Here is a 13,264-nt window from a genome sequence, read left to right on the forward strand (position 1 = left end):
CTTGCTCTGATGTAAAGAGGCTTCTGTAATTCGAACCCCTGATTGTTTTGGCTGATAAAGGCTGCAAGGCATGAAATACACCTCTACTTGAACAAGGCACACAGTGAGTGGCCAAATCACTGTGCTCAGCAATACCTGCCTGCCTCTGCTTACTTTTTTCAATTATTCATGAAAAACATATAACTCATTTGCTGGATAGAGACTCTTTCTCTTCTGTAATGCCCCTCAGCTCTTCTACTAAGGGAAATGGTGACATACAATTCCTACCACACTCTTTGCTCATGTACTTGTTATTTACAGAGCACAGGTAATGCTAAGAAAGGCCACAGGTGCTTAGCAAGAGCAACTGCTCTTGCAACGCCATTGCATAAAACCTCCTGTGTGCTGTAACCAGCTAGCACAGATGGAAGGGCAGGGCTGCTGTGTTTTTTAAACTCTGTGAGTTCTAAAACTGCCCTAATACAGCAAAATCTCTTTGAGAGGTTACACCCTTCTTTTCCACACAGTTAAGGATTGATCTTGGCATTGTCTGCACACAGAGATCCTCACAGCAGTCTAGAGAGTTTGAGTCAAGGTATTGAAAATTTAAAAAAATAAAAATCAGCTGCAAGTAGAGAGCTAAAATGTTTATTCCCTATTGAGGCCAGCATACTTTGTGAAAATGGTTCTAGCCTCCCAGCTAGAAACTGTCCATTTCCAGGGCTTCTAAGGCAGAAATTGGCATTTCCTTCACCGCAGTCTACAAACCAGAGTTTCAAATTAGATGCCTAACAAGATTTATTTAACATTTTAATCTATGAATACACCAGGTTTCCACCAGTAAAAGCACAGGAATTTTCTCAGTGGACATTGCCACTGCTTATATATTGAACAGAAAAACATGTAGTATTGCATATGAATAAGCAAACTTTGGTTCTCTTTCTCCATGGAGAGATCTTAAGGACCAATCTCTTCTACTTGTTAAACAATGGCTTGCAGAGGACAACAAGGCAGCTGAAGGCCACACTGAATGCTACACTCAGGAAAGCTTGGGACACTGTAGAACTTAATTAGTTTTTTGAAGGCACTTTTTTTGAACATCATCACCTCTTCAGGCAGCCTGGAAAGAATTCTTGCATTTGCATGAGACTCTCTGTCAGCAGCTGCCACTTTAGGGGTACACTGATCAAGACTGCCAGTCATTGGTACACTGTTGCAGCTAAGGGACCGTGCTGTCTTTTTCTTGCCTTGAACAGATAAATAACTGAATAAAAAAGAGGTTAACTTATGTTTGGTAACATCTTGGACATCTTCTGGAAAACAGTCATCTAGAGGATCCCCTTGACCTTTCACTTGTTGACTAATGACACACTTACTGGGACTCACTGCTGACTTCTTAGGCTGAACTACTATTTTCCTGGGAGGTGTTTTGTATTTTCCTCCATCCAGATAAAGCTGAGAAGCATTACTAATGGCACCAGAACTAGACTCAACTACCATATTAGGGATTCTTGCCCCATCACCAGAATTAATGCAGTGCAACCCATAATTCTGGCCAATGATTTGGGCTGCAGTCTGTTGAATGATGTTCCAGTCTTGCAGAATATCTTCCCTGGTTGTGAACTGAGATGTTACAGTAAAGCGAATTATGAACTTGTCATGAATGGTTGCTGGAATAAGGAAGAGCCTGCCAGAACTGCTTAGTTCTTTCAGGAGCTTTTCTGTCAGCCAGTTGGGACCCTGTTTTAGATAGGAAAACAGCAAACAAACTATAGTTAGAATTTCCAGTGACATCTAAATATCTCCATAAGAGTCTGAGCACTACAAATTCTTACATGGAAGTTCTTAACACATTCACAGTTCTTAATATCCAGAGAGAAATCAACTGCAAAAGGCCCCATCTTTACCTTCAGACGAAATACAACCAATCCAAGATGCCTCTTGGCAGGAACTTCAAAAAGTGGATCACTTTTAACCAAGGATTCAAAGAATTTGGCTGTTTCAGTACCCTATAATGAGGGGGGGGGTGGAAATTAGTAGTTATGTATTGGTTTGTCACAAACCCACCATAAGACACTGAATCAAGTAGTTAAAACAAATTTTCTTCCTTACTAAAATGCATCAAAATCCAGTGCATAAATGGTAGCAAACAGAAGAATGACAATAAAGCTAAGAGACTTAAAGTCTGTCTCAATTTGCCCAACCCCTTGACAATGAACAAGTGTAACTGGACTATACATAGAAACTTTCTATAAGGTTTGAAAACAGAATGTGCCTTTTCAAATTAGGGTCCTTTTGCAGGATCCTTGAGCCACAACATGATCCCTTCCATTTCAACTCCGTGAAAACCTCAAGCCTGTACATTTTGTAGCAATGGGTTCAGCCACTCATCACAGCTGCCACTCTGCCTCAAAGCAAGCTTCTATAGGCTGCTACTCAGTGATGTGCAGAGGACTTTTACTTAGTGAGTTGCTTTCCACTGCCTGTTGCTCCCAAGAAGGGTACAGGCAATGTTTTGTCTACACAGTCATTCTTCACCCATTACTTAAGGATAAAAATCAGCAAGCATTCAGTGTTCACATGCGGGCTTTGTGTGCAAGAGGAATGCTGTTACTCATCTGTGCATCTCTGAATTTATTAAACTCATCTACATAATGGATTTATGCTTGCAGTGTTAATTCACATACGTGTCGGACGTGAGCTTGAAGCTTTTTCACCCCAAATGAACGAATCACGAACCACAGCTTCAGTGAACGGAATCGGCGGCTCAGTGGAATTTGCCAGTGCTGTGAAAACACAGCAGTGCATCAATGAGTGCAAAACCAACAGAAAAATCTATCCTCTTATGCTGCTACAGCTCTCCTTCAGACTCAGGTCAGAGATCTCTGCTGATACAAATCATTTCATATTGCTGAAAATTTGCTAAGCCTAGGAAACAGCCATCAAAGAAATATCGATTATTTACAAAAGTAATGGTTTTGGTTATTCTGCTTAATCAATGGCCTAGGTGTGCTCAGAAGTTTTGGTCGATTGCCAGCCAATAACACCTTTTTGCATTCAAAGAGAATTATCAGTTTAAGATGTGTCCATTTACACTTCAGTTCCTGTGCCTAGTTAAGTGCCTTCCCTAACGTTTTGCCAAATCAGCTATGAGCAGCGAGAGCTGATGAAGTGGTAGAGCTTTTCAGAGGAAGTAACGTTGCATGGAAAAGAAAAACCAGCCACGTGAAGGAGTACTTCCAGGGAGCTACACAATTAACGCAGGGTCCTGTTTAACCACAAGAGGGACTCCTTGATGCACGTTGTTCCTCCCCTCGCTGCACTCCCTTCCGTGAAAAGCACTATTGATTTCAAGAAAACAATTATCTTTTCAGGGCTGGGGTGAGATCACAGCAGGAACAATTGGCGGTCAATATTCTTTTGTTTTACTGTACTGAAATCTACTGTAAGACTGATATGAAATAAAATGCCTCTTAGCTCTCTTATGAATACCTTAATCTGAAGAAAAATGTAATTCATTCTACTGCTATTTCAGAGCATTACTTGCTCCATTCTCTCTTTATTACGTATCAGAGACACAAGAAAACCAGCCAAAATGTCATCAGTAAGAATTAATTCAGCAACACAATGCACAGAACTAACCCTTCTAACTAAAAAAAAACCAACAAGGCAGGATCCCCATCTGGGTAAAAATCTTAAGTACTTCAATCTCTATTTCTGAAAGCAATTTTGTAATTACTCTTCATAGCCAGGGCTCCCTTCCAATTGTTATTATTTAATCAGCATTAGTATCTCAGTATAATTGCTTTTATGCTTTTGTGTAATAAGACTAGCTGAAAGCACTCCAGAATGTGAGGAAATTTGCAGTCTGAACATTTTGTAGGCAATTTGAAATATCAACTCAAATGACAACTTACCATGAAATCAACAGCATCTCCTGAGTTGGGATGTCTGAGGTAGACAGGGTTAACACTGAAGGTTTGATGTAACTTGTGTTTATCTTTAACCCTATCAATTGCAGAATGAATTGCAGTTAGTAAATAAGTTGTGCAAGGAGACACTGCAATTTGTATGTTATCCTTTTGGTGCTGTTTGTGTTTTGCCTTTACTCACCAAAACCCAGTGCAGTCGAAATGAACCATCATCCATTTAGAAGGGTTAAAAGTAAAGGAATCTGCATATTCAATTCCATCCAAGAACAATCGAAATTCAGGACACACAAATGCTGTTCCTGCATATGCAGCATCAATATGAAGCCAGAGTCCCTCAGCATCACCTGTTGGAATTGAAATTGGTTTTATGTAAGGGATATAAGGAATCAAAGCACATGCTTCTCTCTCCTCTCTGAAATACAGGCACATGTTTTTGCAGGTGGCAGGCAGGCTAACACAAAGTAGTAAGCAAGACAAACAGTAACAATCTAACTTTACTTTGAAGCTGTGGATTCAGAAACCTAAAATAGAGGATAATGTTGATATCAGATGGACTCCACAATAAAATCCACTATTGTATATTGCCTTTAAGTGAGGCTTTTCAAAGTTTGATTTCTCTCACCCATCTTTTTAGTGACTGAAATCCTCCAGTAAAACTCAGTGCACAATGCCAGAATGAAGACATGGTGACAAACAAAAAAGGACCCAGAAGCCACACTTTGATCCATAAAAGAAAGTACCACAGGTCTTCAGCAGCTGCTTGTCAGAATATATGCTAATATAGGCTCTACAAGCATGTAAAATTTACCTATTGCACTGGTGGCTTCACAGGATGTCCTACCAAACACTAATTTCAAAACTCCTTTGCTAGGTTCAGTGTTTATGTATCTACACTGTACAACACTGCTGCACTCTGTACTGTCCCATCTGTATTCCCTGAACAACCACATTAAATATTTATCAGCTGGTGAAGCTGGTCCATCTTGAATACAATATATTTCAGCATCCTAATGTGAATCTGACAGAAATCACTTCCAAGTGACTCCACTGATCTTTGAGAGACACTGGAAAACTCAGCTGATCAGTGTTCTACCCTCCCTGAATTTAGCATGATAATTTCTCATGCTATCTCTTCTGTGTTCTCACGTTTTAAAACAGGAGAAAAAGACACTTACAAATTGGACCCAGTTCTGAGAGGTTGTCAAAAGCACAGACACCAGTTGTACCCAGAGTTGCACAAACCTAGAAGAAAACAAACCTCTTAAGATGACCTTTGGTTTTTAATAAATGGATGCATCACTTTAGAAGTGCAGAGGCTATCACAGACAAAGTGATAACAACATTTTTTGTTCAATAAAATAGAAAATCTTGTATACATTTTAACCTTCAGCTAATATATTTTACCAGAGTAAGAAATGTTTCAGGTGGAATTTTATGCTGACATTAAGAATACAACACCAGGTCAATGCCCCCAAACAGAAAGTTGAACATACAAAGACTGGTACTAGGCCTTTCTGTCTATCTTCTGCAATGGCCTTCTTCAAAGTTTCACCTCTAAGGGAAAAGTTCTCATCCACAGGCAGAAATTTCATCTTCACAAGAGAAATCAAGCCAGCCTTTTCTACAGAAGAATGTGCCTTTTAAAAAAAGAAAGAGAGTAAGAAAACAAGCTCTGAGGCTGAACAGCTGTGATAAGTTACGGCCTTATAAAAGACACTGATTGCAAGAAAAGCAGAGATAGGGTCCCTCTTACAACTGATATTGATACAAGTCTGAGAGTTTCTTCTTTCTGAGTAACTAAAAGAAAGACTGCACTGTAAGTCCAAGGAATGCATATGCTCCATTTATTTGGGTACCGGTCTCTAAAATGTAGTAATTGGCATCCTCGTCCTGTGTTTGGAGAGCCATTTATCTGAAGTCAGATCTTACAGGAGTATCTAGACATAGATCAAGCTCAGCTTACTCCCTTCTTCCTGCCAGAAGAAGATTAAAAACTCCTGAAGGGTTCCCACCAAAACCCCTCACAAGAAAAAGCCTTTTTGGGTATAGTAAGAGAGTTCCAGCATGAGCGTGTCTCCTGTTTCAAGGCTTGCAAGGCATTTGTCTCTTGGTAAAGAAATGCCACTTCACCTCATATGGTTCCCCCGCTCTGGGGGATCCACACTCCTGTGAATTTGTCCTTCTTTCTAACCATAAGAACCTACTTGATCAGACGCATAAGCGATGAGGCGAGAATTGAGCGAGGACTCATCAGTGTCTGGCTCAGAAAGCTTCATCTCCAGAATTTTGTTCTTCCTTGCTGCTAGCAGCGCAACCAACGTTGATTCGCTCACAGTGCTCTGCAAAGACATTGCTTATTTACTGCAACACATTGCTACTTCATTGCTGTTTTGTCAGCCATTTACTCAAGTCATCCAGGTGCTCAGCTGCCCACTACCTATTTTATTTCTAACTACCGCTTTCTAGGATGCAGTGGAAAAGCAGTAGCTGATGAGCAGCTCCTGGCCAGCAAAACAAAATAAAGCCCTTTAACTGTGATATATTTTTAACATGCAGGACTTAGTTACAGGTAGCAAATAAATCACAGCTAAAAGGTAGTATCTCACATAAAAACCACAAACCTGAGCAAAGCTGCTTATAACAACACTGAGCCTCAGCACTGATTCCAGGGGATACTTGCTTAAGCCTTACGGAAGGAAATAAAAGTTTCAGCCCTTGATCTTGCAACTCTCAGAGATGCAAGTCAGACATGAGAAACAACCATTTTCTCCTGTGGCTAACAATGGCCAGCAGGAGTACAGTGACAAGGATTCCTTCTCTAACTACGTAAGAATCACTTCAGTGAGTAATTTGGTGATGTAGAACAGAGTGAACAAACCAAATCTGATTCCCATGGATCCTTACTATGGCCACTAGAGTACTTCCTCCTTGTTCATAACACAATTAGGACTAAAAGCAATAGCAAGTCCTAGTCTATAATGTTCCACATGTAATACTAAAATTTGGGAAAGTAATACCAAACTGGGATTTGTCTCTCTTCAGAGAGAGAGAGCAAATCTTGCTCATTTTGCCTCTGGGAAAACTATTACTGAGAGGGAAATTCACTTGAGTGAAAACAAAATGTTGATGAAGTCACTTCTGATTCCCCCTACCTGTAATACTCCTCCACCCACACTGTCAGGATGGTGGTGCAGGAATTTATCTGGGAGGCCCAGCATTTTAGCCAACCAATCCATCACATTCATCTCCAGTTCTGTACAGGCTGGACTGGAGGCCTACAAAAAAGAGGGGGGAAAAACAAAAAAAAGAAGATCAGGCTGGAATTCACCCTGCAGAAATATAACCCTTAGAGTAAAACACTTATCACTTATCACATTTTAATTAATAGCTAGTAAGAGTCTTAATTGCCATGGGGGAAATCTCACCTAGATGCAACAAAGGCAGGTGATAACTTTTGTAGCACTGGGTATGGAAGCAGCTGTTTAAGACAATGGTCCACGTCTACCAGAACAGGATGCCATTGCAATAAAGATTATAGGTTTGGTGAGTTCTTTAACATGGACCTCTATGTGAAGGTTGCAACTGAGGGTGAGCTCTGGGTACCTTGCTCGTTCCCAATTACTCTCTTGGAACACCAAATAAAGAGACTCTCATTAGCCTCCTTAAATTCCTCTCTCCAGTTCACCTGCATCACCTCAGTGTTGAACTTCTATACTATGAATAATTTTAGAGTCATGAAGGAAAAAAAAAAGAAACCAAAAATAATCACAATGAGGCATTGGAGACAGAACTGTGGAACTGCACAAGTTCACCACACATGTACATGCTCCTGGTCCCCAAAGCAAAAGGGTACCAATTTGTCTTCCAACTGAGTTCAGGGAGGCTTTTTGAAGAATGGCAAAGGAAAGATGAAAGCTGTTCTGTAGTGTCCAGCTTTTCACTTATGACAGAATTGGTTTACATTGCAAACTTAACAGGAATCTATCAAACCTGACAGAGGGCATGGAAATCGATGTTTCTGTCTATGCAGTGAGCTAATGTGATACAACTACATGGAGACCATAGTTATCAATTACCTAGATGTTTATAAGCCTCTGCTGCTCTCTTACATGGAGATGTACATCTAAAAATCTGGGCAACTATACTACCGGGGAAAATATTGTATTTAGAACACTACTGAGGTATCTAGAGCCATAAGCAAGCAGTGCTGTGTAGGGGCTGCAGCAGGATACATAATACTCAGCCTGGGACAGGTCACTAAAAAATTATTTTCAGAAGAAGAAAAATATGAAATATCTTCTCTCAAAGGAGCAGGAGAACTGGAATGGAGCACAGCCCAGCCTGCCATCATGGATAGTGGCTGCTCTGTTGCCTGCAGTGCTTGTGTAATAGTCTTGGCACTGAGACCAGACAGAGAACAATGCTCAGAGCAGGATATGTGAAGAATTAGAAAACAGTCATTTCTAGTAGCATATATTCTGCATCTACCTCCTTCTTGGTCATGTTTATGCTTGCATATATATTTTTTTCTTTTTCAAGGGACACAAACAAGATAAAATTGGTTAAAGTAAATGATTGTACTGACTCACAGAACAACAAAAACAAAGTTACTATGACCTGCTCCTACACCATAAACACAGATGAGTATCTAAAATAACAATATTATAAATTACCCATGTGAATCCCAAGCAGTTAATTGCATCAGCCAACATATCTCCAAGGAGTGAAGGCCAGGAAGTAAGAGCTGGAAAGTAGGCATGCATGTGTGGGCTTTGCCAATGGACTACCTATAACAAAATTGTTTAGAAGTTAAGTCTGAAAATGTCACAAAATTCTGCACAAGGTGTAGTGATTAGCATCTGTTTAAAGTGATGGAAAAGGATCACAGCAATATAATATGTGCAATTATAAATCTGCTAGCAGAAAGCTACAGAGATAGTATCAATAGGAGAGCAGCACTGGCAAATGATAACACTATATCATTATTAGATAAACTCCAAATTACAGCAGAAGCATTTATCTGAATTAAACAGGCAGGCAAAGATTCTGAGCAGGAAAGGATGGTCTTTTGAACACTGCACAGTCAGAAATATTTGATAAATATTTATCTTTATAAGGGGAATTCTTACAAGAAAGTTGCTCATTCAGTCAAACAGCAGCTTGCATTTATCTACACACAGCAATTTACAATCATGGAGCCCCTCTCTATACACCTGAAGGAGCTTGTATGTGGGACACCAGCATAAGCATGTTCAATGTGACTAACACTCCTACATGAGACCAACTTCATGCAACCAGCTATACAGAATTTTTTTAAACAGACTTTGAAATGCTTCTTACTTCATTAGGTAACATGAACTCCCTTAGCAGAATCTGCAACATTTGTGTACAAGAGGGAAGGAGACCCTTACACTCAAAAAGCAGAAGACATCCTTACGTGTACATGATCTTGGGCAAGAGATGTTCCACCTTGCTGTGTGTGAGTTTCCACATCTCTGAAACCGAGATGATGCAGTTCAGCAGGTAGAGGCCTTGTGAAGCTAAATTGATCAGTGTCAGGAAATCATTGTTTCCCCCAAAGCAAACATGAGTTATTCTTACTGTGTAAAATACTCAAAAATATTTTCAGTCTATCCCCCAAAATTGCAGTTAGGAACACAACAGTAATCTCCAGATTTTTTTCTGTGGGCACATGTAAATGTACAAGACTTATTCTACATTTTGGGTGTTTTACTTAATTAGATGAATGCTCTGTAGGACCTGTGTGTTTCCAGGATTTGGTAGTAATGTCATGATTATACTTTATTTCTTACCCCAGGCATAATAATCTTCTCTATATCTCCAAAGATGTTGTCCCAGCTCTCTGGGTCCACTGGGGCAGAATCTGGCAACTGGGCTCTCATGTAACCTGGCTGTACATCAGGAGTCACCCGTCTCTCTCTCACGTTGCTCAGGTACTGGCAAATGTAGTCCACCATCTCCTTCCCTGCAAGAAGCAAATCAATGCTTTGAGTTTCAATTGTAGGAAAACTAGCTCATAGTACTAGTACTCCATGCAATTTGTCACTAGCTTGGAATACTACTTCCAGGATAGCCACAGGAACTAACCTTCTTCCTATACCCTACTTATCCCATCTAATAATGTAGGGACGTGGCTTCTGTAACAGCCTTCATGGGGACAGAATAGATTCAGGCGGTTATTTCAGTGTTGTTGTTGAATAGTTCAAGTGTACCTTTAAAATACAGGCAGACAGATGTTCCTGCCTACAAATTAACTTTGTTTCACAGAAATTACAGTTTCATAATGCCTCTCACCATAGTGTATCCTCTTCTGCATCCTCTGTAAACAGCTGCAAAGCTCCATACCTTTGCTCCACTTTTTAGGCAGTCTCCTCCAGCCCTGGGAAAAAAGTTTGTTCCCCACCTCCAGAACTGTGCCAAGAACACTGAATTTTCATGGTTACAGCCAAGGAAGAGCCACTGTGCCTAATACAGCACAAGTTTATTCAGAATCACAGTTTTGCAGTTTTCCCCACAGTATTTTAAATCTAAGACTAAAAAAACCTAAATCATCAGCTCCATCTAAATCCAGTAATTTAAACTCAACCCTGGTACATGTTTCTGTCTCAGCCTCAGCAGACGGTAGCTGTTTCCAAGAGCAGAGGATCACTCACCTCTCCGTCTGTACTCATCAGGCTCCATACTGCTTCCTTCTGAAAGCGCCTCTTCAAACCAGGGCCACGGCCTTTCAGGAGCTGTGGGTAGTTTGGTCTGGTGCCCTCCTAGCTGCTTCACCCTTTATAGCTCCCTTTATCTCTCAGACTCACGCATTCTGGAAAAGGTTTAACGTAGGCAGGTTACTGGATTGTGTTTATCTAACTCCTCCCAACCGAGGGCTTTTAGTCTCTCACATGTTCTCATCTGTGCTCTTTTGATGTGTAAGATAGTATATTGCTAAGAGGAGCTGCCTCTGTGCTAACCCTTTCCCATTTTCAAACAATCTTTCAGAAGTCTCACCGTAATCCACGTCATGAACATCAGACTTGTGGGAGAGAAAAAGCTCAAGAGCTTCCAAAAGCAAGCAGAAGCCACCATGTTAATGCAGTACACACTCTGCTAGCAATAATCATTAAAACCGGGAGGCAGCACATAACAAATTTAACATTGCAGGAGGGAATTTTTGTTTGCTTTCCTGTTTTTTTTTTTTCTTTAAAGAATTGTAAGACTGTGTTTTCCTAAGAGGACATACCTGCATTCCCACTGTCTTCAGTCCCTGTGCTGCCAGTCCTTTGCTGCCTGAAGGAAAGGCATTACAATTACTGCTACTTCCAGAACTGCAATACAAAGCAGCAATGATGATCTTTGAGAATTTCCTGCCCTTCCAAATCAGAGCAGGTTACAATGCAGGGTAACATTCCTCCACTGACATCACCCTAGACTGACAAGTCATGAAAATGCATCTTTACACACACACCATGCTTCCTCTTCTCACATATATGCATAACCACTGAGATTTGGCTTTCTATCTCCATAATTCCTCCTAGTCCTCTACCTGACTCATTATCAGTTTGCAAGAACAAGTGTGTAGATTCCCCCTTGTTCCAGTTTGAGGATCTGAAAACGTATCCTGACCTATCTTTGGCAGTATGACCTTTGACACTGTACTCAGTGTTGAGAAGGAATTCACTTGCTCTACACTGGTATCAGGCAGCCCTGGGAAAGGAAGGAGGTAGGACTGTGAGACTAAGCACCAGAAAAAGAAATTATTACATAGTAAAAATATATGCTTGCCCTGTATTTTGCTGCACCCTAGGCTCCTGATTAGGGCTGGCTCTGGAGAGAGAGCACCAAGCTAGGCAGACCCTGTTACATGACAGCAGAGCAGCTTTGATTTTGTGCCTCATGTACTAGAATACAACTTGAACACTTTCATTACTAGGAAGTTGTTGCAGCTTTCTCCACAGTACACTTTCCACAGAACAGGGTGAAAACCTTCCCCAGTTTCTGCTGCGCTTAGATATTGGAGAAAGAACAATTTCACAGATAGGGCGCAGATGCTCTGATACACACACATCAGATGAATGTACTCAAATAAAGTTTCTAAACTGATAAAAAAAGCACTGAAAGAAGTGGTGCTGGAAAGAGCCATACTATATGCATATTCATCTACTAATTTATCTCACACTTCTCTGGAAACATGAGGCAAAAAAGCTGCTCACACACTTAATATCAATGTATGAACCTCTCTTGGTTCCACTGTAAATGCTACCATAAAGGGGAACAATGAAGGCTAGAAAGGACTGGCATCAAGCCCAAGACCAACTCGGCATGAACTCAGAGTTCTTAAAACTCTGGGCAAAACTCCGGATGCATTCCTGTGTGACCTACTGTAGGTGATCCTGCCCTGGCAGGGGTGTTGGACTAGAGGATCTTTCAAGGTCCTTTCCAACCCCTAACATTCTGTGAGGTTCCACATGAACAAGAGGAGAAAACTGTGATTCTAGGTCATTACAAGTAACTAATGCATTACATTAATATATAGACCTCTGTCCAAAGAAAGCTGGTAGCTAATTACATTTTTTTTATTTCATTGTGGAACAGCAAATAAGGAGCAATACTTTTAACAGTGTTTTCATAGCTAAACTACACAATCAATATTCCATGTGACATATACCCTATGCCTTTGCTCAGAGGTGATGATGATCAGGCTGGTTTCTCGTTCTGTGTGGAAGAGAACAAATATAGGTGATAATGAATTACAGGTCAGGTAAATATTGCTGGTGATAAATTTTTGTTATAGTTACCCTGCACTTGGAAGGACTTTGTTACAATCAATGAGGAACAGAGTATTTGCTCACAGGAAGCAGAATGAATAGAACAGGTCTGTGCCGTCGAAGCCGTGGGAAATCCTCCATGTGGAGGTGACCATTACCACTATCGCTGCTCTGACTAACACTGAAGTTCTTATCGTTATTAAGAGCACACAGAGATTAAACTGTAGTTAAGTTTGTGGGATGTGAGGACAAACACATTATTCTGATCACATTTAATTTGACTAACTGGTTCCTTCACTCACTGATGACATAATGGATAGTTTGTGGGGAAGGGAAAAAAAACCCCAAAACCCTAAAATATAGCAGTTTCCAGTTAGCCACTGCACACTTTCCTGCATCATAGTACCAGCTGAGCACTAAAAACCATCACCACAGATTTTCCAATGTTATTTTTTTCAAGGTTTTGGGGTAAAAAAATTTTGCCAACTGCCAAGTTTATACCAAAACTAGGATATTTAGGATTTTCTCATATCTGCCAATTCCATACACCCAAAACAAAGTTTGAAGGAAGATTTTACT

The 13,264-nt window shown here is 40.5% G+C and overlaps 1 protein-coding gene across 1 annotated transcript; it reads right to left on the reverse strand.

The window, feature by feature from the left end:
• Positions 1-819: 819 nt before the first annotated feature.
• HDC (histidine decarboxylase) lies at positions 820-11,270 on the reverse strand. The gene is made up of 13 exons (XM_009897273.2): positions 11,161-11,270; positions 10,586-10,743; positions 9,725-9,897; positions 8,585-8,698; positions 7,064-7,186; positions 6,116-6,250; positions 5,405-5,548; positions 5,087-5,153; positions 4,093-4,255; positions 3,897-3,987; positions 2,667-2,765; positions 1,887-1,988; positions 820-1,719 (listed from the first exon to the last, which is right to left on the reverse strand). Exons 2-13 carry the CDS (start codon positions 10,611-10,613, stop codon positions 961-963), a joined length of 1,998 nt encoding a protein of 665 aa, XP_009895575.2. The 5' UTR covers positions 10,614-10,743; positions 11,161-11,270; the 3' UTR covers positions 820-960.
• Positions 11,271-13,264: the final 1,994 nt, after the last annotated feature.

Source organism: Dryobates pubescens, chromosome 17 (assembly GCF_014839835.1).
Source record: "Dryobates pubescens isolate bDryPub1 chromosome 17, bDryPub1.pri, whole genome shotgun sequence".
Classification (NCBI taxonomy): domain Eukaryota; kingdom Metazoa; phylum Chordata; class Aves; order Piciformes; family Picidae; genus Dryobates; species Dryobates pubescens.